The sequence below is a fragment of the Candoia aspera genome, chromosome 3 (assembly GCF_035149785.1).
Source record: "Candoia aspera isolate rCanAsp1 chromosome 3, rCanAsp1.hap2, whole genome shotgun sequence".
NCBI lineage: Eukaryota > Metazoa > Chordata > Lepidosauria > Squamata > Boidae > Candoia > Candoia aspera.
This window is the reverse complement of record NC_086155.1, coordinates 3,868,595-3,893,927: the sequence shown is the minus strand read 5'-3', so window position 1 is coordinate 3,893,927 and position 25,333 is coordinate 3,868,595. Positions and strand designations below refer to the sequence as shown.

At 49.0% G+C, this 25,333-nt stretch overlaps 1 protein-coding gene across 1 annotated transcript in view; it reads right to left on the bottom strand.

Annotated features, from left to right (window-relative positions):
* LOC134492805 (tyrosine-protein phosphatase non-receptor type substrate 1-like) overlaps positions 1-7,573 on the bottom strand; it is a 91,412-nt gene extending 83,839 nt beyond the window's left edge. The window contains exons 1-2 of the mRNA XM_063296915.1: positions 7,151-7,573; positions 6,603-6,690 (exon numbers count right to left, since the gene is read on the bottom strand). Coding sequence (XP_063152985.1) covers positions 6,603-6,678 — 76 coding nt within the window. The 5' untranslated portion in view covers positions 6,679-6,690; positions 7,151-7,573. The remainder of the gene's footprint in view (positions 1-6,602; positions 6,691-7,150) is intronic.
* Positions 7,574-25,333: the final 17,760 nt, after the last annotated feature.

The window sequence follows — 25,333 nt, the reverse complement described above, 5'->3', positions numbered from 1 at the left end:
AAGCAAATCCGACCCGACTTTATGACCTTTTTTGTGGCAGTTGTTAAGCGAATCACATGGTTCCCCATTGATTTTGCTTGCCAGAAACCAGCCGGAAGAGTAGAAAATGGTGATTATGTGGCCACAGGATGCTGCGACAGCCATAAATGTGAACCGGTGGCCAAGCCCCCAAATCGTGATCACATGACTACAGGGGGGCTGCAACAGTTGTAAGTATGAGGACCGGCCGCAAGTCAGTTTTTTCAGCACCGTCGTAAGTCCAAACCATCACTAAGCGACTGTCGTTAAGCGAGGACTACCTGTAGCTTTCCAGGCATCACCATCACACGGAGGCCCATCCAAGCCCACCGGAACACCAGTCTCTGAAGGCTCCCCTCCACGCACACTGGACTGTCCACATGGGGGGAAGGAAGAGCAAGGGAAACGTAGTTTTCCAGCTAGAAGACTTGACTTTCAGCCTGCCTGTTGGGAGGCCGTATCCTCAGCCAATGATGAGTGGGGAGTCTTCACACTGCAGCAACAAGGACAGGTGCATGAGCCAAGTTTGGTTTTAACCCTAACCAAACTTCTGAAATTTGTGGGTTGCAGGATCAGGCAGGGGATCGAGTCCTAAGATGTCTGCCGGCTTAAGCTGAAATTTTTGTTTGATTTGGAAGTCTGCAACCTTACCCATGTTTAAGGAAAGACACCTTAGGCTCAGCTCAGCTCCTGATGACTGCATTCTTGGCAGCATTATTGGTATGGTATGCCAGTGTTTCTCAAGCTTGGCCACTTTAAGATGTGTGGACCAACTCCCAGAATTCCCTCAGCCAGCTATGCTCTGGGAGTTGAAGTCCACACAGCTTGAAGTGGCCAAGCTTGAGAAACACTGAGTTGTTGGGCGGCAGCAGCTCAGGTTGCCAACTCAAGTTTTTGGTTAGGGATCCGGGTCTTCAGCTTTATTCAGCAGTCTGACCAGTGTAAATATAATGCAGTTTTTCCTCATCTTGCTGTTCTCCTTCTGGTCCGGCCACGACTCTTCTGCCTTCTGCAGAACAAGGCCTATGGTCTATCCTTCCCCAACCTGGTGCCCTCCAGGTGTCTAGGGAATACAACTCCCAGCATGCCCAGACATAACTACATTTGGGAGGCCCAAGGAGATGGTTGGTCTAGAAGCCAGGATCCTGTTTTTCAGAAGAAGTGGTCCTTTTCCAGTGGAGCCTTTCACTAACAATTCGACTGCCCCTGAACATGGAGGTTTCCTCAAACCATTATAAGCCCAGGCCATTCATCTCTTCCAGAAAACTACCAAATCACGTTTTTAAAGTGGCCAAGCTTGAGAAACGCTGTGCTATGCCCTGAGTTCCTTCTGGACTTCTTTTAGTCTAGCCCCAAATCCTAAGCTTTCCAGAGGACCTCCCCATCTGTAATGATCTGTGGGAATGACCTTGGGAGACAGGAGGAAGGGATGCAGCCTAGACAACTGCTATGCAAAAGACATCTCAGCCCACAGAAGGAAAGGAGACGTGGGAAGCATCTCAGAAGGGCCCCCCCCTAGTTTTCCGGAGAGTAAAAAAAAGAGGAGGGGAGAAATATTTTCAGACTTGCAAGAGTCTGTTCCTGCAACCTTACAATACCGTAAAGATAGAGTTAGTACTCATAGTTTGTGCTTCTTGTCTGGACTGCCCCAAAGGGCTGACCACCATCCAGCTCCTACCCATGGCTAACTCTGTTAAGTGCCAGAGATCCTGCATGTTTGGGTAGTTCTACTATCAGCAAAATTTATTCCAAATGAAAGGCGTTTAGGGTTGAGCTGTGCAGCCCTTGGTGCTCTCTGAGCTTGGCTGTTTTCTTGCAGACGTTTCATTGCCAGGCTAGGCAACCTCTTCAGTGCAAAGAGGGAGTGGGCCTTGCAAGACCCACTCCCTCTTTGCACTGAAGAGGTTGCCTAGCCTGGCAATGAAACGTCTGCAAGAAAACAGCCAAGCTCAGAGAGCACCAAGGGCTGCACAGCTCAACCCTGAGCCACAGAGATTCTCTTCGAGGGCTGTATGTTTACACCTCAAAACACATGCCCTTTTCTATCATGAGGGAGCCAGGACACCCACTCGCCTCTCTGTGCCAAACAAGGCTGCTGTCACAGGATGAGCTATGCAAATCTTCCAGATCACTTGGTTCTGCATACCTTTACAGCTGTGCAGAGCATGTGCGGGGCGTGGGCAGCCACCTGCCTGTGGCTTGCTTAAAAAGTTTCGTTTCCAGATGCTAAAGTCCTCTTCTGTCCAGTCAGCTTGATGTATTATCTGTGTGTTTTCCTGCTTGCTACATGACTCATTGCCTTATTTTCATTTGGCCACCAGGCCACTTCAGAATTGCATTTGAAAGGGGAAGAGGAAAAGGGAAGGGACTGGACTAAGGGATCCTTCTATCGGCCATGACAGTCCAAGTAAACTGGTCTTAGTTTGGCTGAGAACATGACTTGGCCTCAATCACATGAATATTCATCACCTGGCAGGACACTTGGGGATTTAAACCCAGAAGGAAACAGCACAGCACATTCTGCCAAGTCTGAAACTGTTAGTGAGCGTCTAGGGCAGTGTTTCTCAACCACGGCAACTTGAAGACGTGTGGACTTCAACTCCCAGAATTCCCCAGCCAGCCATGCTGGCTGGGGAATTCTGGGAGTTGAAGTCCACACGTCTTCAAGTTGCCAAGGTTGAGAAACACTGGTCTAAAGCCAGCTTTCCCAACCTGGTTCCAAATGCAGTCAACTCCAACCCCCATCATCCACGGCCAACGCCGTGTCAGTTGGTGATGACAGGAGGAGCGATCCAGCGCATTAGAGGAAAGGGTAAAAGGCAGAATAAGGAAAGTAGGGGCAGAAGTAACTTCCAAATCTTGAACTCACCTGGCACTGGCGTTTTAACACCTTAGCTCCCAGATAAGGATGGATATACAGGCATCTGGACCAGTACACAGAAGGAGCTGCGATACAAATAAATGTTGCCTCTTTGTGGGTGCCTGTACACTGCCATCCAGCAAACCTCCTACAGCTGTTCGAAAAACCGAAGTAAAACACACACGAAGAATCCCTGCGTGCAGATAACTAGCAGCTAAAGGCATGGATTCTCTTCTCCCGCCTTCTTCAGGAGGGCTTTGTTTCCTAACACAAGGACGTTCTCTCTGCAGAGAAAAAGTTTTCCATTCCATAGGCCTGTACTTTCAAGGGCATCACCTGTGATACCTGAACTTCAGCCAAGCTGAGATACCAACCCACCCTCCAGTCATTACACCGAACAGTTTTCTAACAGGCAAACCATTTATCATACAAATGCATGTTTTAAAATCTGGACAATTGTTTTGTGTGTAGGAAGCCAAGTAGGGAGGAGGCAATGTAACGATACAGGAGTTCAAGGAAAGATTGCTTGTGAACACTTTCTGTTGGCCAGGGAGGCATATGAGGAAGGAAGGAAGGAAAGAAGGAAGGAGGGAAGGAGGGAAGGAAGGAAGGAAGGAAGGAGGGAAGGAGGGAAGGAAGGAGGGAGGGAGGGAGGGAGGGAAGGAAGGAAGGAAGGAAGGAAGGAAGGAAGGAAGGAAGGAAGGAAGGAAGGAAGGAAGGAAGGAGGGAGGGAGGGAGGGAGGGATGGGCAACAAGCCAGCCCCACTTGTACACTTTCCTCCCTCCTCAATCAACACAGCACAAAAGCAACTGGGATGGATGTGGGAGGCTGGCCAGCTCCATCACGCCACACTTCATCCTTGTGAAACGGAATCAGTTCTCACATTCAGCCAAGAGTCATGTGCAGGTGATGCGCAACTGAATGAGCCTCGCAGGAGAGCAGAGGCGAGGAGAAAGAAACACATCAAACGCAGGGGATGTGTTTAGCCTACCGAAAGACTAGACTGCAGACATTTTGTCAACAGCCTGTCCTGGTGTGGAGGAAGGCGCTGGAAAGGCCTGTATGTGTGAGTGTGTGTGTGTGCGCGTGTGCGCGTATGTGTATCTGTGTGCATGCAGGAGTGGGGCAAGGCAAGAAAGCCCAGTGCCATGAAGGGGTTTACAGAGCTCAACATCACTTAGCCATAAATTCCTGACTGGAGCACAACCGCTCAGCACAAGCATCTCTCTGCAGCCCACAGCTGCAACACAGCCACCCTTGATCAAGGAGAACAAACAGATAATGTCTCAAGCACACAAAGCTTTTCACAGCCCCCCCCCCCCCCGAGGCTTGCGGGGCATCGCTATGGCACATTGTGACTGGCACCGCAACCTCGTGAAAACAGGTGACCCAGCCTGCATGTAGGGCAGCTGCATTCCCTAATAGGTTTAACCAGGTCAGGTCAAGTCCACAAGGCTGTGTGGCCACCGCTTGTTAAGCCTGGTTAATTGGTTCGTTTTTTGGGGTGGGGGGGCTCTGTCTGTGGTGTGAACCTTGCCCATTGGGCTAGGGTTGACACAGAAACCAAGTTAACCATGTTGTGGGAAACAGTTTCAAAGTCTGTTCTCTGCCTTGTGCAGGTGTCTCAACCCAGCCCGAACATCCCTCTTCACACCCCTTTGCATCTGTTTTAGGATCCTGGCCCTATAAGGTTCGCTGGAAAAGCGTGCAAGGCTTCCATGTCCGTTTTTCACAAGTATTTCTTGCAGGAAAGGCCACACACAGCTATCTTTAAAACTCTTAAGAACTCTCCTCTCCCCACCCCGTACAGCTTTAAACCAACTGTAAGGATCTTTAAGAGGAACTTTGGAGATAATAAGCCACAATCTTTGTCGGGGGCTCGGACGGTCACCCTGATGGAACCTAAGGCAGCTGCGGCTCCTTTTCAAGGCTGCTCAAGACAGCCAGCTTCAGACAGCTCCATCTCATTGCTTGGAGGGGCTGGACTGCCGGGGAAGACAGCCAGCTGCATCGTAGCCTTCCCATTAATCTGTCATAACTATAGCCCACTAAAGCAGCAACATGCTACTAACCTGAGGCTGGGAAACTTCCCTGCATTTAACTGCACCCACAACACATGCAGCTCTTCCGTTCTCGCAGAGGAGAGCTTGGAAAAACACATCTCCAAAGGATCAAACCCTGAGTTCTCCTTTCAGGCACATATTTCTGCAACTGAACCACAAGGCAGCAACTGTGTGGGAATTCCCAGAGCCACAGGTCCAACCTCAGACATGCTCCTGCCAAAACCTCATTCCAAAGACATAGATGGTTCATTTTGGGAGCCAGACACCTGAAAAATGACTCTAAGGAAGGGCGAGAACAAACGAGACATGCCTTAAGCCAGGGAGCATCGCAGTTTGTAACCTCCTCGGTTTCTTAAGCCATCGTCACAAATGCCGCATCTGCCCAATCCTGTACAATAATAACACCATGCATCTGGGGTCTTTACAATCTCTAGATGGTTCGGAGGAGAAATCCCAGGATTTCCAGCCGGCAGAGACACTAAATATCCACTGGGAGAGAAAAAACGTTGTTCACCCCCTCCTGGAAAGACATTTTCAAGGTCGGGCTTCAGTGGACCTCTATAGAAAAGCTGGTTAACAAGAGCAATGCCATGAAAACAGCCCCCAAAACGTTCTCCCTGGGCCAGGCATTTGCTCTCAATAAAAATGGGCAGAATACAAGATTGGGGGGGGGTAGAAAAGGGGCAGAGGAGTGTTATTTATTTATTTCTGTCTGTCTTGACGATATCGCAACACCACCATATTTCACCAGGCCTTTGAGACGCACACGCAGCTTCTCTTTGCCCACAACGACGGCTCTGTCCGGAGAATAACGAGGCCGGGCGACCTCCGCCCCCACCTTACAGGACTGTTGTAAACACCTTCCCAAACTGACATGCAAACCTGTTTTGCTGTTTCAAAAAACACAGAACTCTTACAGGACCAGTACTATTCCCAGGTGAGTCATCCCTAGCACAACCATCTTGATCAAGCAGACCAGGAAGCTACAGAAAAAACAGGAGGCGCCTGGGAGCCCCACTTGATTACTTTGTGGCAAAAACGGACACCTTTTAATAAAATGAGTTCCCTGGAAAAAGGGCTTTCAGACTCCCAGATTCTCCTAGCATAGCCTAAGGCGGCTGCGAGTCACAAGATCTATGCCTTCTCTCCGCTTCTTTTCACACAGATGCTGCCAGACAGACCCCCTTATGCCTCTTCCCCAGACTCAATACATCTTTCCACGCAGAAGCCTCCCACCCCGCGTTTTTTGCACTCCAAAAACATCTCTTAAACTTGTTTCTCCTTGGGCTGCAATGTCGGAGGACGGCAATCGAGAAAGCTGCCTTGAAAGGGGGGGGGGCGTGCGGGACGGGGTGCTCAGCCTCTATCCCAGCAGAGGGTCGATGCACCCCATACCGCCCCTTGGAAAAAACCCACCGATTTTCTCCTCCTTGTCCCCAGCGGAAGGGGTGCCCCGAGTTCCGCAAAACTTCGCCAGCAAGAAACAAGCCTTATCGTGCAAAACTAACGCATCATTATAAAGAGATAGATTAAACACCGGGTTTTTCCGATCGATTGAGACCCGAGTCAAAAGCCAGGCCGAGCCTCCGCCGAGGAAGAGCCGCGCTCGACCGAAAACGCCAAGAAAACTCACGCAAAGCAGCGCGCAGCATCGCCTTACCTGGGCAGCTGGAAAACAGCAGGGGCGCCAGGAGGGAGATCCACAGACCCCGGGAAGACACGCCGGGCGCTTCCATGATCCTTGGACACTGCCGGGTTGTGGGAGGGGGGAGAAGAAGAGGGGAAAGACGCGTTTTATAAGTGGGCACGGGAGGAGGACTAAGAAAAAAAAGGGGGGGCGCTCTTGTTGTGGTAGACCAAGGGCAGATGAAGGGGGGGAGGAAGCCACCCTGCATCCCTCCGTTTCCAAACCGGGGGGCGCCCGACCCTGTTCCTGGGCTACCAGCATCCGAGGGAAAGCGGGGGGCGGGGAGGAACAGGACCAGCTCAAGTTATTGGGAGGTGCAATGAATTAGGAGTCGCCCCCCCACCCCGGCTCTCCCCTCCGGACACGTCCGAAGGTCGCAAGGCTGGAAAATTTAAGTATGTGGGAAGTATGTTAAAGGGGAGGGATGGCTGGATGGAAAGGGGAGCGGGGGAGTCTCTCCAAGTCTGCACCCCCCGCCCCCCAAGGAGAGGCAGCCAGGCTCGGCCGCGCCACCCACTCACCGGGCGGAGGCGGCGCCGACGACCCCCTCTCGCCTCTTCCCGCTGGGTGGCCCGCGGTCGTCTCCAAAGCCGCCCCCGGGGCCCCGATCCCGCGCCGAGGCGACCGGCTAGGCTCAGGCGGCCGCCCCGCTCGGTCCCGCTGGCCGCGGCTGCGGCGGCCCCCTCGCCGGCCGGAGGCTAGGGAGAGCGCCCGGGAGCGCCGCGGCGGAGACCCGGAGCGAGGAGCCCGCCCGCGGCCGAGTCAGCCGGGGAGTGGCGGCGGCATCCGCGGAACCGCCGGCGCCGGCTGCCCCCCGGCCCGCTGTGCCAGCGGCCGGCCGGGAAGGGAGGGGGCGCGCTGGGCTGTCACCTCCGCGGCCCCCGCTCGCCCGGCTGCGCCCGACGCGCTCCGCAGCCCCGCGCAGCTCGCCGCCTCTGAGCGGCCGCCGGTTTCGCCCCCGAGCACCCCCGGTTGCCTAGCATTGGCGGGGCTCCGCGCCGAGCGGAGACGGAGTGGGAGGAGGGAAGAGGCAGGCGTCCCCTCCCTCCCCGCCCCCTCCCGCCTGGCAGGAGCTCCCGGCTTCTGGAAACGGGTCGGGGCGCCCCGACCGCCGCGGTTCGCTCCCGAGTTCGCGCTGGAAGAGAGCGGGGGGCGGGGGCGGCGGGGGTCGGACCCGCCACCCTCTTCCCTGCCCGCCTCCGAGCTGGGTGGCCTTTGGGAGGCGGGGCGAGGCGGGGGGGCAGCCAAGGGCACCCCTGCCTGGGAGGCGGAGCGCCTGGCTCTCCTTAAGGCGGCCTGGCAACCCGCGGGCGCCGGGGCAGGGGCGGCGGCTCCCCCGGCCCGGTTCGCAGCCGCTGCCCGAGCCCGGCCGCGGCGGAGGGGGAGGGAGCCCCGCCGCGCCGCGCCGCGCCGCCGCCCCGCGCGCGCCGAAACGCCTGGCGAGAAGGGCCGCCTCCGGGCGCGCGGCGCCGGCCCTTCCCCGGGAAACGCCGGCCCAACCCGGGCGCGCAGCGACGTACCCCGATCCCGGGCGAGCCGCTCCCCGCTCCCCTCTCTGAGCTTCCGCGAGAGGCCTGGGAGTGTCCCGGGGACTGGGTTGGCGAACGAAGGAAGGAAGGACGGAAGGAAGGAAGGAAACAGGACGGTGGCGGGAAACAAGCAGGAGACAGAAGCGGTCGAGGCTCGGGGAAAGGGGAGGGATCGGCGGGCGTTCAGGATCTCCCGGGAAAGAAAGAAAAAGAAAGAAAGAAAGAAAGAAAGAAAGAGAGAGAGAGAGCGAGAGCAGGGAGGGGGCCCAGGCTCCTTGGACCCCAAACTGGACAACCGGTTCTCTAAGCGTGGCTGGATTGCCTTTTCCAGCTCTGTTTTGTCTAGAAGAAAAACGGAGCAGGACTTTGTCAAGGTCAAATAGGGGCAGAGCTCTTGCCCATCGGGACCCAGGATCCAGCCCCTGATGCGAACTCTGCCTCTGCCCTGCCCCCCTCCGAGACCCAATAAGGGCAGGAGAGCACATGCACTCACCCACTGCTCCGGTGGGTACAGATGGACGGATGGATGATGTGCCATCAAATCGTTTTCCACTCCTAGCGACCCCATAGATGGACAGACGGACAGGCATAATATGGTACACTTCATTAGTGTGATTTTGCTTAGGATTTTGACTAGTTGAGTGGCTTCACCAGCGGCTGCTCAGACAATTGGTTTGTTCAGCTCGCCAGGTGAAATGTGGTGCAAACACAGCCAAATGCATTTCAGTGGGGAAACTGCCTGTCTAGTGGGAGACAGACCCTGTGGGAGCCCTGCAGCTTTCTGAAATAAAGCTCTGCCTTAGCCTTCAAGTCTGGAGTCTTTTTAAAATGGTATTACAAGTAGTCCTCGCTTAATGACCATTCATTTAGCAACAGTTTGGACTTATGGTGCTGAAAAAACCCGACTTGTGACTGGTCCTCACACTTATGACAGTTGCAGTGTCCCATGGTCACATGATTGCTATTTTCAACCTTCCCAGCCGGCTTCCAGCAACCAAAAACAGCAGGGAACCATGTGATTCACTTAACAACCACATGGTTTACTTAACGATTGGGGTGATCTGCTTAACACCCGCTGCAAAATGGTCGTAAAACTGGGTTGGATTTGCTTAATGACCGCTTCACTTAGCAACCAAAATTTCAGTCCCAATTGTAGTCGTTAAGCGAGGACTACCTGTATGGCCATCCAGGTGCATCTCTTGCTCTGCTCCACTCTGGAATGTGAGAATCTGCACTTGTGGCCTACCTGGCTTCCTTCTGCCCCAGGTAGAGAAGGGGCAGTGCTGATCCTCCTCTGGAGCCCTGTTCTGAGAACTCAGGCCTCCTGGTTTCCTGCCCTGGTTGGCTGCCCAACTAATCCTGCCAGTTGGCCTCCACCTGAAACTTGAGAAGGAAAAGGGAAAAAAACCCACAAAAGCTCTTGAGACTCTCTTGCTCTGTTTGCAGATGTGTGTGAAGGTTATTTTTACACGCCAGACACTTGGGCAGCCATGCCAGCCAGAGTAGGTTTGTACAGGAGCTGATTATTTTCGCACACAAGGCAGCAGAAGAGGGGCAGGGTCAAAACCATCAGCAAGGGTTAGCAGCTGAACCATTAACCAGCCAGCCTCATCGGAGCCTCGTGCAAACCCAGCCAAGGAGTTAGCCTACAATTCGAGGCTTTGTGTGAATCCCAGAAATTGGCTTAATCCCATAAACTATGGTTAAATTAATCAGTGCAAGCGCATTGTGCAAACACAGCTTCGGTGTGCCTATGTGCATTGTGTCTTAATTGAAAAGAGGCTGCAGGCAGTTGCCAGACTGAGCTGAAGAAGGGAGGGGGAACTAATCCTTTCCCTTCCGCTGCTTAACTCTTTCCCCACCGAAAAGGGGGAAAAAAGCAGAGGTGAGAAAACATTTTGGGAGAGGGAGGGGTTTGGCGCTCTCCTTCCAACCACAGATCTGCTTTCGATAGAGCAAAAGCTTAGAAATCAAGGCAGGAGGCGGACGGAATTTTTTCCCCCTTCCTTCCAACCCCCCCAGTAAGCCTGAGATGCTCTTCAAAGCCAACCCAAGCATTTTTGCCAAGTTGTGAACGAAATCAGGGCTGCGCTCAGCGTTACGATGGGGAATGCGTCTGCCTAACCCTGCCAGCTTCAAGGTTTCATATTGTGGATTTTCTTTGGTATGAAAAGAGGATGAGACGGGCAGGAAGACAGCTGGGCCTTCAAGTGCCCTGGGCGTCAGCCAGGAGGGAGGTCACGTGCCTCAGAAGGCCATTGGGCAAACGATGGTAATCATGTTATTTGCATCGTTGGGGGGAATGGTGTTACGACCTGTGAGGTCATCCTGGCTTGTGCTGGATGCCATGAGGCACAGTCAGATGAGGCTGAACCAACAGAGGCCAAGGTTATACAACGTCCTACACCAAATCAGAACAAATTGTACTTTGGCTGTGGAAGGTTATGCAAATCTGGAAGTTTCTGGGTAACGAGATGGGCTCCGTACAGTGTGCAGAGTGGCTTCCCTTGCTCTGGATTTGCGTGTGAACTTTGTAGCATGGCTCTGGACTAATACTTGATCTTCCCTGCCCTCCAGTTACGATAAATGGCTGCCTTCCATTCTTGTAGATCAGTGTTCCTCAACCTTGGCAACTTTAAGACCCGTGGACTTCAACTCCCAGAATTCCCCAGCCAGCTATGCTGGCTGGGGAATTCTGGGAGTTGAAGTCCACGGGTCTTAAAGTTGCCAAGGTTGAGGAATAGTGGTGTAGAAGCTGGAACTGAAAACCCTCTTGCTGCTCTTCCCATGATCCACATTTTACAAAAAGGTTTTTTTTCCCCCGAATTGAAACTCAGTGTGATTGTATTTCTAGGTGTGCTGCTTTACTGCATTATTTCCAGTCTCAACTCTAAAATCTTGTTCTATGGGGGCAGAAATGGGTGACATGCTGCATTCACACAACTCTCTTAACCAGGCCGCTTAAAGACTTAGCTGCTAGCTGCATTCTCTCAACAAGTTAAGTCTGGTTAGGTTTTTGTTCCAGTCCAGCCTGCTGGGTTCATTTAAGTTTAGTGTATTGCGTGAACCCAGAAAAATAGGTTTATTCAAGAACCAGGTTAAGTGTGTGGTGTGAACACAGCTGTAAAATCCAAGATGCAGCTTTTATATCATGAAGTCTTCTAACGATGAGCAAAAGAATGGCTGGTGTTGTGCTTCATCGTGGTTTGCCTACTAAGCCACCATTGGCTGGGTTCATATAATAAGCCATAATCCATGGTTTAAAGGCTGCAGTGTCTGGTTTAACACAATTCCAGAAGCTGGCCCTGAAAAACCTGCTTATAATTCCCACTTTGCGATAAAACGGCGAGAATGCCCAGGGCGAATCCCAAGCCAACATTTTATTTTATTTATTTATTTATTCTTCAAATTTCTATCACCGCCCATCTCTCCCGAAAAGGGGACTCTGGGCGGTTTACAATAAAATCACAATTAAAACATATACATTACAATATAAATAGATCAGTAAAAGATAAATAGATATAAAATATAAAGTTCAAGCAGCGCAGATCTTCTTTGTTGGGGAGAGATCTATGATACTAGCCACCCCCACGAAGAACTGGTGCCCCTCCCACCCCAAGCGAGGCAGCAGAACCAGGTCTTCAGGTTCTTCCGGAAGTCCAGGAGCAAATGGGCCTGTCTCAGCTCCGGGGGCAGAATATTCCAGAGGGTGGGTGCCACTGCAGAGAAGGCCCGCTGCCTGGACCCCACCAGGTGGAATTCCCTTACCGGCGGGGTCCGTAGCATGCCCTCTCTGCATGACCGGGTGGGGCGGGTTGATGTTAGGGGGATGAGGCGGTCCCTCAGAAAACATCCCTGTTTTCTGGTCAGTGGGTAAAGACAGATATGCTAGATCCTGGTTTGGACAGGCAGCCACAGACCAACCATCCACTGCCTGGTGGAGCAGCAGGGAGAGAGCCAGGCTGGTCTAGTGGCTAAGGTGCTGGGCTAGAAACCAGGAGACTGAGAGTTCTAGTCCCGCCTTAGACGTGAAAGCCGGCTGGGTGACCTTGGGCCAGTCCCTCTCTCTCTGCCTAACTCACCTCACAGGGTTATTGTTGTGGGGAAAATAGGAGGAGGAAGGAGCATTAGTTATGTTTGCCACCTTGAGTTACTTGTAAAAATAATAAAGGTGGGATAGAAAATAAATAAAAAATAAAATAAAATAAAGGCGGAACTTAAGGCAAGTCTTTCCAGTTTTTCTGCAAATGGCCCTCTCTCTCCAGCTCCTGCACGTTTATTCAAGAACAAAGCACATTTATTCTTCCAGCTCCTGAACCAATCAGTGATACCCACCCTTAAATAGGAGTTTGTCTGTTGGGTGGCACCAACTCCCTCCTTGGTTCGGTGGGGATGAGTGGGTGGCTTTGTCTGCTGGAGACAGTAGTGAAGAGGGGCCTGTCCCCAAGCCACTAAGTGGTATTTCTCCCTGAGTGGAATTTCTCCTCCCAAGGGGAGGAGGGCGGGGGTGACACCACTGGGAAGCCAAGCCAAGGGAAAGGATGGCATTGGCCACCTCTTTTCTGGAATTCCTCCCCTTTGATAACCTACTCAGAGATCACCTGCCTGCGTGTTAAAAGAGCACACTGTTCTTGCAAGCTGGTCAAGAATGTGGTCGCGCGGGCAAGTTTAGGTGCCCCAAGATTGGCACGTGTAACACCTTTGCTACGTGGACTGCACTGGGTCCCAGTTTGCTTCCGGGTCCAATTCAAGGTGTTGGTTATGACCATTAAAGCCCTGCATGGCACGGGGCCAGGCTACCTGAGGGACTGTCTCGTCCCCATCACATCGACCCATCCCACCCAGAATTCCACCTGGCAGGGTCCAGGAAGCTGGCTTTCTCTGCAGTAGCTCCTGCCCTCTGGAGCATCCTTCCCCCAGAGGTGAGACAGGCCCCCTCCCTCCTGGACTTTCGAAAAAAATTGAAGACCTGGTTCTGTCATCATGCCTGGGGCAGGGAGGGGAATAGTCATTCTTGGGGATGGCTAGCGCCTTAGAATGGGGCCTTGTATATTCACAGACTGAAGTTGAACCTTACTGCCATCTGGATTTTATTGCATTTTATATTTTTACCTTCTATTTCTATTTAACGTATTTATAACTGTATTGAATTTTGAATTTTGTTTTTATTGTAAACTGCCCAGAGTCCCTCCTTTGGGGGGAGATGGGCAGTGATAAAATTTGATAAAATAAAATAAAATAAATATTTAACCCACCTTCCCCAAACAGGGACCCTGCTAAAGTCCACAGCCTCGAGCACCCATCATCCCCACCCAGGGAGGCCTGTGACCATGCGGGCCTGGGAAAGTGGCTAGGCATCTGGCTGGATCCCTGAGAGAGGCTCCAAAGATAATTTGCCTAATGTAAAAAGCTGGAGCCATTGGAAGGAGAGGAAAAGGTCCACTGTAGCTTCATTCCTTGTGACGTCGAGGCCACGGAAGAAAACAGAAGCTGCGGGCGAGGGCCCATTGCCGAGGAAGGATCCAGGTGTTTGCATAAAAGGGGAGGCTGGGAAGCATCTCCATTGCTTCTCCCACCTGCAGCATCAGGCAAAGCGCAGTCTGTGCGCAGCGGCCGGTGGAGATGCCACAGCCTCTGACTGGCATACTGATGTACCTCCATCCAGACACAACAGGTCCTTCTCGGGAAGGAGGACAAAACCATCGTGCCGGGCTCCGTTCCTGGCCTTGTGCGATAAAAGAAGCTGCCAACGAGGATTCAGGGGCTGGGGATCCCAGTCTGGAAAAGAAACAGCTAGCAAATCCATTAATCAATCAGATCACGGCAGGCGGTGGCTTTAGGATGGATCGATGGAGATGCTCCAGGGCCCTGCCTTGAGCAGGAGGTCATGTACCAACCAGCAAGGGGTCCGACGGGGCCAGATGCAGCCGCTTCCGGGACAGGAGAAGATGTGAAATGTGAGCAGTTATCGATTGCAGGCAGAAATGCAGAATTTCTGCGTGGGTGAGGAAAGCAAGCCTGATGTGGCTGGGTATTATAATTAATGCTTTTGTCAGGGAATCCTAGGATGTCTGAATTTGTGCAAAGGATACGGTAATTTCCTCTTCCATCAGGACTCAAAAAAGCCAAGTCCATCTCCCTGTGCTTAAGGGGCAAGACCTCCAACTTGGGCCTCCTGAGTTCCAGAATTTCTGATGCTCAAATTCGTCATTGTTTCAACGTTTGTAATAGGGATCCTACTGGAAAACAGTGGGTTGGGAGAGCAAGGTATCTTTTTAGCTAACAGTCTTTGGAGAAAAAGCTCAGAGCCTCTTCTCGCGCTCCAGTTCAATTCACCTACTTAGGAAGTCATTAAAAGAAAAGAACCTGCTCGTTTGACAGCTGAGACAGTTATTAGCTTCCTACAAAATTTAGATTTTTCTTTTTTCACTTAGCCCATTATTGCTGCCGCCACAGTCCAACCCCTTTGGCGATTCTCAACCGCTAATTTCCACTTGTCACCAGGAACAATACCACTTTTATTATTTAAAAATGACCAATAAAGTTCTCAGTAATTTACCTGAACAGACTGAGAATATTTCCTGCCCCGCTCACTTTTGTTCCTCCACCACCACCACCCCGCCTGGCATCACCACGTACATTTGGGATAAGAAAAATTGATTCACTACAGCTGTAGCTTGTTCAACCGTTTGGCAGCGCGTTTAAGCTTCGGAGTTCCTTGATGTCATCCTATTTATAAATTATAAAGGCTGTCGGGGAAATAGCAGGAGCAAATGCAGGAAGCATGATCCCCCAGGTCAGATAAATAAATAAAGAAGCTCAAAAGAATCAAAACACTCAAGCAAACGTTGCGAGTTTGCAAAGTAAGTTCTTCTTTTTTTTTTACCAGATCACATGGCCAACGCAAAGCAGGTTTCCAGCTGGTCTGTAGCATTTGTGTGCTTAGGAGTCTTCTCAGGGGTGTCTGCAGGGAGAGAGGGTCAAAAAAGTCAAAATGGCAGTCACAATCCCTGTGATCGAAGCCCCACCTTTTTTATGTGTGTCGTGCCGGGGGAGGGGGGCTTTGATCACAGAGGTTCTGAGCACCATTTTGACTTTTTTGACCCCCCTGCTTCTCCTCTTGAGGGCAAGAGAAGATGGACATTAAAACATGGTTCACATTTTGTGGCACTGCAAAAATTAAGGGGTCTCTTGGTAAGACACTGTCTAGGGGCCACAGATCAGCAATATGCCACCCCACCAAAGAATCCTGGTTGCTCTTTCTAAATAAAACACAATTTCTTCCTTCACTTGAACCAGTTTAGAAAGGAACAAATGGGTCTCCTTTTCCTGAAGGCTCCCCATTCATTCTCTCTATTATATACTTATTGCAAAATCTTTTTTTATACAGAGAGTCCTGCGCCTGGATCAGGTCACTTCCCGTGCGAGAATCCTGTGTCAACAGCAACAAACCAAGAGCTTTGCCGTCGTCTAAGTTATGCTGTCTCCGGTTCCAGATGTCACACAGCTGTCAGAACTAAAAGCTGTTGCTAGCCAGATCCTACAGCAATGTGTCTTAAGACTCAAAATCAGTCACCGTTACTACATCTCGGTGGGTTTCCTTTTATCAGCCTTGACTTTCTCTGCATTTCAGGTTGCTGCAAACGGCCCTAACGTTTTGAGAGAGGGAGGGTCCTTGCCAACCCCTAGCTCCCCCTCCCTAGCCCTCAGAAATAATTTGGAAGTCATTTATCATCCGCTTCAAGCCTGCCAACAATGAAGCCCCAAGGAGCAAAATTCACTGCCCACCCTGAGCTGCTATAGATGCTGGAGCAATGAAAATCTACTCACCCCACTCCATGCAAACAGGAATAATAAGAATAATAGCAATAATAGCAGCAGCAGCAGCAGCAAGGTCCTTGGGAAGGACTTGATAGGTGGATAAAAATGCCAAATCCAGTCTAAACATCTGGCTGACTGTGTGACCAATCATAATAATATAATAACCTGTTATCTGACACACTGTTGGAATTATTAACTGAACGCAAGCTGAACTGGGCAGTTTGGACTGAAAAACAAGCAAACTCATGATTATTCACTATGCATGACACCCCTGTAGTGATCCTGATAGATTATACAGTACCTGCCCCGCTGAAATGGAGGCAGGGGTTTACTTCAAGTCAAACCAAGTGTCAGACAAGAACAGCATACATTGGCTGGTTATGAAAAGACAGAAGGACAAGCACTTTGTTCTCCAGTTAAAAACGAGCTCACTGAATGTACAGGAAACAAAACGTGAATATCGAAATAATGTAATAAAAACACGGACAGAATGCTGGCAAGGAAAAGCATTACGTGGGCAATTTCTACAAAAGGTCAAGGGGAAAGTGGATCAAGATAAAACCTGGCAGTGGCTTACAACTGGAACATTAAAAAAGAGAAACTGAAGGCTTGATGTTGGCTGCTCAAGAGCAAGCTATTTGAAGTAATGCAATCAAGGCCAGAAGTGAAAAATCATCTATTGATTCAAAGTGCGGATTGTGCAAAGAAGCAGAAGGAACAGTAGACCATATACTCAGCTCATGCAAGAAGGACTATAGGTAGTCCTCAACTTACGACCACAATTGGGACTGGAACGTTGGTTGCTAAGTGATGCACTTGTAAAACAAGACTTCATGTGACTGCATCACTTAGTGCTCCTGGGCCAGGCTGGGATGGGCTTTGGCTGCAATTTTTTTTTAAGTGAAAAGCAGCCCCTGAATTGCTATGCAGAGCAAAGCCCAGCCCAGCCCAGCCCAGCCCAGCCCAGCCCAGCAGCCAGGCCGGGCATCAGCAGCAGGAGCAAGAAGATCGTGAAGGTCAGCTGTGGGGGGGGGGGGGAATGCAGGGCGGTAGGGGTCCAAAAGGGCATAGATATGGGGAGGCAGGGAAATTGAAGTGCCCCTACGTTCATAAGTGCTGGCGGGCTGCCAAGTGCCTGAATTTTAATCACATGACTGTGGGGGCGCTGCAACGGCTGTAACTTCGGGCACTCGTAAGTCCTTAATTCAGCACCGCTGTAACTTTGAACGGTCACTGAACGAATGGCCGTAAGTCGAGGACTGCCTGTATAAACAAAGATGCAATACAGTCACCAAAATGATTCACTGGAACACCTGTGAAAATGTTCATGTGCCAGTAATGAAAAATTGGGGGAAACATATGGTTGAACAAGTAGTCGAAAATGAGCTGGTTAAAATACTGTGGGATTTCCAGATACAAGCCGATAAAGTCTTGGTGCACAGCACACCAGATTTAACTGTGGTTGAAAAGAAGAAAGTGTGCATAATTGATGGGGCAATACCAGGGGACAGTAGAAGAGAAGACAAAGAAAGGGAGAAGATCACAAGGTATCAAGATCTGAAAACCGAAGTTGAAAGATTATGGCATAAACCCCAGTGGTTATTGGCACACTGGAGGACATTCCAAAAAAACCTTGGGCAGCACTAAGAAAATCAGCGCATTGACACAATTTCCATCTGTCAGTTACAAAAGGCCACACCGCTTGGATCCGCACATGTACTAGGCCAATACATTACGACATCTTGTACACGTTGAGAAGAGCAATGTGGACCCAGAGCTATATTTTCAGTCCTTGACTTGGTAGAGAAGGACCATATTAATGTATAATTGGAAATATGCTAAGACCGCCATTCTCAAACTGTCTGACAGAAGTCAAATATTGCTGTGTTTCCCTTAAAAAATTTAAAACATCCCATGGCATTCCTGTGAATTCACTGCGGCACCGCAGGGCACCACGGTGTGCAGTCTGGGAACCTCAGGGCACCATGAAAAAATTAAGGGCAGTGTAAAAAAAAAAAAGTAATTTCGGGAACATTTGTGCTAAGAGTATGAACAACAGTCCTTGATATCCTGCATCTGTATTTTCTGGTAATTCTTAACCCTTTTTTTGGCTATTGTATTTTTACAATGGGTTATCAACTAAGACAGACAGACAGACAGACAGATTACTGCAAATATATACTGCCTATTATGTTGCTATTCTCTTGGAATTCAAAGCATTTATAATCCAGTGCAGTAAATGTAACTAATTCCAAAGCTGAGAGCCAGTTTGGTCTAGTGGCTAAGATGCTGGGCTAGAAACCAGGAGTCTGTGAGTTCTAGTCCTGCCTGAGGCCTAGAAGCCGGCTGGGTGACCTTGGGCCAGTCCCTCTCTCAGCCCAAGAGCCAATCAGGCGTGGTAGGAGAGTTCTAGTCCCGCCTTAGGCATGAAAACCGGCTGGGTGACCTTGGGCCAGTCCCTCTCTCAGCCCAAGAGCCAATCAGGTGTGTTAATGAGAGTTCTAGTCCCGCCTTAGGCATGAAAACTGGCCGGGTGACCTTGGGCCAGTCCCTCCCTCTCAGCCCAACTCGGTGCAACGCAGACCAGCCTCCTCATGCTGCACCCCGGGCAACGTGACTTCCCACGGCTAAACAGTCCACACATCTGGCTGCTGGACCTCACAAGGGTTTCCCAGCAAGAAAAGGCAGCATGAACACCAAACTGCTATGCCATATGATTAAAAAAAAAACTCCAAAGTTACTGTAGTAGGGATTAGCTGGGAGTAAACATCAAGATATAGAACTGGGCTTAACTTTCCTTCTGCACTGCGATTTGATTAGAATTGCCATTTTTCATTCTTGCGTTTTCCAAACGTTACTCCCACCTTCTTACTATGTTCTTGTGATTGGTGTATTTCCCTCCTGTCTTTTCTAAACTTTTTTTGTAGCTTCCTTAAAAAATAAAAATATGTACTCAGGACTCTCAGAATGAGCTAATGAACCATGATTTTTGCTTTTCAGGAAAACTGTTTTTACTTGGAAATTCTTTCTTGTATTCTGCATCTGTAATTGTGTCTGTTCAGCAGGTGCTTGATTATATTTTATTGCCTATTCTGTGGAGGACCTTTAATTACTATGTTCCTTTTTCCCTTTTATCTTTAAAAATAGAGAAATAGCTCTCTCTTTTGGAAATAAAAAAGGAAGGAGTAAAGCAGTAATGAAAGATACCCCTGCATCCCCCCAGAACAGGAACTGACTAATTGATGGGCAATGCTAAAATGTTCCATTCCCACTGAACAGGAAGCAATTACAGGATGAAAACCATAAGGGGAAAAAAAATTCTAATTAAGGTAGCAGGGGACCTTTGCTGAATAAACTCACATCTGGTAAACATTACTGAAGCATTTTATCTGTAGGCAGGTATTGTTGAATAATAAGCAGCTATATACACTGCCATGTAGAAGCATCATTTTAATTTAGTTCCTCTCCATTTGATTATAGAAAAACAATGCTAAGGTGCCCTGCTATGGAAGGTAACACAGCAGTCCAGTTATTGGGATTGCAATAGACTAGTCCAACTGTAGAGGATGTAATTCAACCAGGGAATTTACTCTTTTTAATACAGGGTTTCCCAGATTTAGAACAGAGCTCAAGATACAAATTATCTGAAGGGGCTTGCGAGTGTCTTTGGCTCGGTCAGGGAGAAAAAGAGATCAATAATTCAGGGGACACACAACTGTGCCAATATTGCCGGATTTAGACAACCCACCTGCATTGTCCTAGAAAATGAACTTGGTAAGCTTATTGAGTTGCTGACTCACCACAATGCATCTGCCTGGGTTGTAGTATTGAAGGTGGTGGAGGAGGAACAATAACAACAACAACAACAACAACAACAACAACAGGAGATAGGATCAAGGCAGAATGTGTCCTGAAAGAAAGTTGTCTGAATGAAAAATAAGTACTCGGAGGTGGTTTGGTCATATGGAGAAGATGAATGAGGATTCAGTTGCAAAATCAATGTATTTATGGATTAAATTTCTAAACCCTCACACAATCACAAGACTCTTGGTAGTACAAAAAAACTAGACCATACAAGGAAGCATAACATATGAAGGAAATGGGAGTGAGCTGAGAAGAAGGGGAGGACCAAGAACGTCGTGGTTGGAGGGAATCGATGGGAGCTTCAAAACAGAAAGGCGAGAATGTTACAGAAGAAGGTATGCAACGGTCGGTTGTTGTGATGGAAGCAAGGAAGATTCTGGCCTGGACAGAAAAGCTCCCACACTGGTTGAGAAAGTGGGCAGTACACAGAGAAATGGGGACTAGTGAGCCAGGATGTCTTCGGCAAAATCAAGACTCTTGAGTTGGTATCAACTCCTGATGACTTAATGGATACATCCATGTGGTTTTCTCGGCAATTGCAAGATGAGCGGCTATATAAATCAATGTAATAAATAAATATTATGGAAGTGGTTTCCCATGGTCATCTTTTGGACCCACCCCCTTACTTCCTAATTTAGCCTGGAACTTTGGGTTTTCTTAGTTACGCATCCAAGCACTAACCAGGTCTGATCCTGCTTAGCTTTTTGACATCAGACACTAACTAGAAAGGAACCCAAGCTGAGTACAAGGGACTATAGGTTGGTCCCCAATCTTCTGGCCTTCCAGAAGAGCATCAAGACTGGGCTCTGCCAACTAGCTTGGGGGTTGAAGAGTGATAGGCAGCCCTGGGGGTAGTTGGTGGCTTAAAGACGTTCTCTCCATCTCTTTTATCTTCTTTTCATTTTTCATTTTTGTACTTTTATAATGGTTTTTATAACTTTGATTTGTAAACTGCCCAGAGTCACTTTCATGGTGAGATGGGTGGTATATAAATTTAATGAATGAATGAATGAATGAATGAATGAAATCACATTGATTAAAAAGATTAGGTAGTGATTTGTGTGTCTGTGTATGTGCATGCCTTCAAGTCACTGTTAACTCCTGGCAACTGCCTGGACTAGTCCCTGCAATTTCCTTGGCACGGTTTTTCAGCAGTGGTTTGCCACTGCCTCCTTCCTAGGGCTGAGAGAAGGTGACTGGCCCAAGGTCCCCCAGCTGGCTTTGTGCCTGAGGCAGGACTAGAACTCAGGGTCTCCTGGTCTCTAGCCCAGTGCCTTAACCAGGACACCAGACTGGCTCAGCTAGTGAAATAGGGCTTGGCAAATCAACAAGAGAGTACATAGCCCCTTGAGAAGAAGATGAGGAGAAGAGAGAACACCTTGATCTCTGTTTCTCCAAAAGAACTGGCAACCAGAAAGAACTAACCACTTTTTAAAAATCTCAACCGTGCAAGGATAAACATTCGGACCTCTGTGGGTTCACCGGCCGATGTTTGACTTAAAAGAAGCACCCCGTGGAGCTTGCACACCACGCCCAGCCCCTCTAAGCAGCTTCTGCTTCTCCAGCAGGCGCAAGACGCGCACCTTCTCCGGATGGTACAAAAACTGCCGATATTTGACCAAACTCTTTCGGCTGTGCTGAAGGAGCAGCAGCTGATCAGGGGGAAAGGATGGCCCTGCCATGCTTCGTACCCAAAAGAGGCCCTGATCCATCTCGCCCCAACCCAGACGGTCGCTCGTGTCTCTTAAGGTAGGAAAAAGAGTAACAAGGAAGATGCAGATAAGAAAAACACCAAGGAGATCAGGGACAGAGACGAATTTAGCAGCACTGAAGGAGACGCAGAAATATTTGGAGCACGGCTTCTTCCAGACGGACAGCGGCTAATACTCTCTCTCTGAAGGCGCTGCGCAGCCATTCTGCTGCTCTGTCTCTAATGGGCTTTTGCTGGTAAGAAATAAAAAAGAAGAGGAGGCGGCGGTGGCAAATATGGGAGATTTGAAAAGGGAAGACACAGCCCCCTGAATCTCTGCTAACGTTTTTTTGAGGCAGGATAGGGCCAGGCAGGAGCAAAAAATTCAGGTGGCCGGAGCAGAATACAATTCAGGGAAGCTGTTCCAGTCTTCAAAGCCCAGCTACACATCTCCGCTTGAAGCTCCTGAATATTTTATTGCTGGCCCTGAAAAAGCCACCGTGCAAAATCTAACATGGGAAAACAAAGCACTTTCCCTCTCATGCGTACACATGCATGCAGCGTAAAAATGCTCCAAGCTTGCTAGCAAGTAAACACTCTGTGTTTTGCATCATTGGTTGCGCACCTTTATTTCCTGAGCCAGTTTCAAAAAGAGTTGGGATGAGATCAGATCAAAGGCTATTTTATCTGGACAGCTTGGGTGCCCCTTGGAAGCTCGTAAACACAGTGGCCTTCTCTCACCCTTGCCAGCAAGGGGAGGAAAGGGTTAAAATGTCTCTTCATTACTTTGTTCAATCCAAACAATTATCCAGATAATAAAAGCATTGCCTGCGTGATTCTGATCTTTGCACTCACAAACATTCACAGCGTTTGAATATCTTTTCCAAGGCCTTCACTGCTACCCTAGTAAGTGCTAGTTTATGGTCTGTACCTTGAATTTTTATCTTGCTAAAAAGAACGATACCAGAACCTTGACTGATCAAAGCCATGATGGGCTCTGAAGGTCAATAACTATAGTCCATCTGATGACATATATGGCCAGGGCCGCAACTGGGGTCTGTGTCACCTGGGGAAAACATGGATTCCGCGCCCATTTCGGCGCCACCCTAGCATTCATTTTGGCACCCCCCCCCCAGCATGGCGCCTGGGGCATATGCCCCACGTCTCCCCCCACCCCCAGTTGCGGCCTGCTTCCAGACTCCTCCTGATTTTTGGTTACCCTAGTTTAAGACGGTTTGGGAATTAAAGTATCCCGTCCACTCCTTCAGATCTCCATCTTCAATGCAAAACAAGACACCCCCCCTCCATCCCAGCAGCAGAGCTAGTCTGGAAGGTATTGTCTGCACCAGGCTAGAAACTGGGAGGCTGTGAGTTCTAGTGCCGCCTTAGGCACAAAGCCAGCTGGGTGCCCTTGGGCCAGTCACCTTCTCCCAGCCCTAGAAAGCAGGCAATGGCAAACCCCTTCTGAAAAACCTTGCCACGAAAACTGCAGGGACTGGTCCAGGCAGTCTCCGAGAATCAGACACGACTGAACGGATTTTTTTAAAAAGCTCCCCCGCAGTGCAAAATTACAGTGCAATTGGCTCTCCCCCATCAGGGCAAAATGCCAATGGAAGGAAAGGGTGGCTGAGTCATGCGAATGGGGAAGAAGAGGACCACCTCCCTTGTTTGTCTTTCCTGATGGCTAGCATTTGGGAGGTAGAATGCCTCTGAATTTGGAAGCTCTGCTTCCCAGGCAGCACTACCATGCAGCCATGCTTGCCCACCCCCCACCTCCCCCAGCTGTGGCCCTGTATGTGGCACCTGGGAGCTTATGTCTTGGGATGTATGACGAGTAAATAGTAAAGAATTAATAAATGGAATGAAAGAAGAAGATAGATATGTTCAGTGTCTGTGCAACTAAGAGAAAGGGGGAGGTTGTTGTAGATCTGAATGAAGGTGATTTCATCTTGTGGAATGGAGTTGAAGAACCGGGAAGTGAAAAGGTAGCTGTAATTATGAATGAAGTGCCTGGAACGTGTGACAGGAAGTATTAATTAGTGTTGCTAGATTGTTGTGGTGAGCGTGAAAGTAGGAATTAATCGGTTGGTGATATGTTCCAGTGTAGAGGACGGCAGAGGTGACCTCGGAGAAGGTAGGCAAAGACTGTTAGCAAAACATGAATTAAGCCCAGGACAGGAAGAAAACATTAGAAAGAAAATTAAGGTGACTTGACCTTGACTTCCTTTGGCATAAGAGGGAGGGATGCAGGGAAAATGATGTTGGGGTTTCAAGATCCTGTTACTACAGCTTACATCATTAAAGCAGAGATCTGATGTATTTCTGATGGGGTCAGTTTCCCAAAGTGAATGGTAATAATGGAAGATATAGAGATGGTTCTGGATAAGATTGTTCAATGTTCTGAATAAATCCAACTGAGGGAAACATTCTGTTAATTGAGAAGAATAGGTGGGAATAAGATGAGAGAATGGATGTGAAAAAGTGACTGGACCATTCTGAGACTCAAGGATAAATGGGAATGGTGACTGGAAAGTAGGTGATTAGAAAAAGATCTATTTGTTTCAAATATATGGGTTAAGCATGTCTACTGGAAGTTATACTGTACATTACAAAGGAACGAATATATTAAACCATGATTGATTTATTCAGGATGAAAGGTTGAGAGGATTAGTGAGGAATATCAAGGTGATGGAAGACTCAGAATGTGGGACTGACCATTTCTGGGTAGGGTCAAGAGCGGATCATAGTTAAAATGGTCATGAAGAAAAGGAAAGGAGTGAAAGAAACTAGAGGGACAATGACATTAGAGGCATGTTAGTTGGCAACACAAATATATGTGTTATTTTGTATATAGACAATGTCATGTTGTGGACTGAAAATCTGAACATTTTGCAGTGAATGTTAGATGGATTATGTGATGCAACGAAGAGTATTGATCAGCAAATTAATGTAGCAAAGACCAAGGTGATTGTGTTTAATGGGAAAAATGGAGGAAACTTGCAAGTTATATGTAAATGCAAAGTAAAATAAAATAAAATAACCAGCAAGTAGATTTTGGGTACTTTGGTTCTGCCACTGTATGTAAGCTTGAACCTTTTCAGATAGTCTGCTAGAAGCCTCGGTTGCATTGTACTGTTTATATGTGTTTAATTATTTTGTAGAGAGCCAGTTTGGTATGGTGGTTAAGGCACCAGGCCAGGAACTGGGAGGCCGTGAGTTCTAGTCCCGCCTTGGGCACAAAGCCAGCGGGGTGACCTTGGGCCAGTCACCCTCTCTCAGCCCTAGGAAGCAGGCAAGGGCCAACCCCTTCTGAAAAACCTGCCAAGAAAACTGCAGGGACCTGTCCAGGCAGTCTCGGAGAATCAGACACAACTGAACAGACTAAAAAAAAAATTGTAGGGTTGGGGGGGTGATATTTAAATCTCTGTGTTTATTTTTATATTGTGTTTTGTTCCATTTGTATGCACTGTTGGCCAACCAGAATCTCCAGGCTGAGATGGGCAGCCACAGAAAACGTTTAAAATAAACACATGAGGATGGTTTGCAAAAAACCAGGAAGGCACAGAGAGGCATAGGCAATGCTACAGGCATAAAAATAGTTTTAGCTATATTTCCATTTAGTTTTTCTTTTCTTTTCCTTACTATTCCTTACTCCTGGAATTGTGGCGAGGAGCCAGGGTGAGGGTATCTGGTTCCTGGGTGGACGTTCCACTCAGCCTTCAGAAAGCTGGGGAAGGGTGGGAGGGTGGGCATCAGAGAAAGCGACCTCTCCCCTTTTAAACGACCTCATGGGGAATATT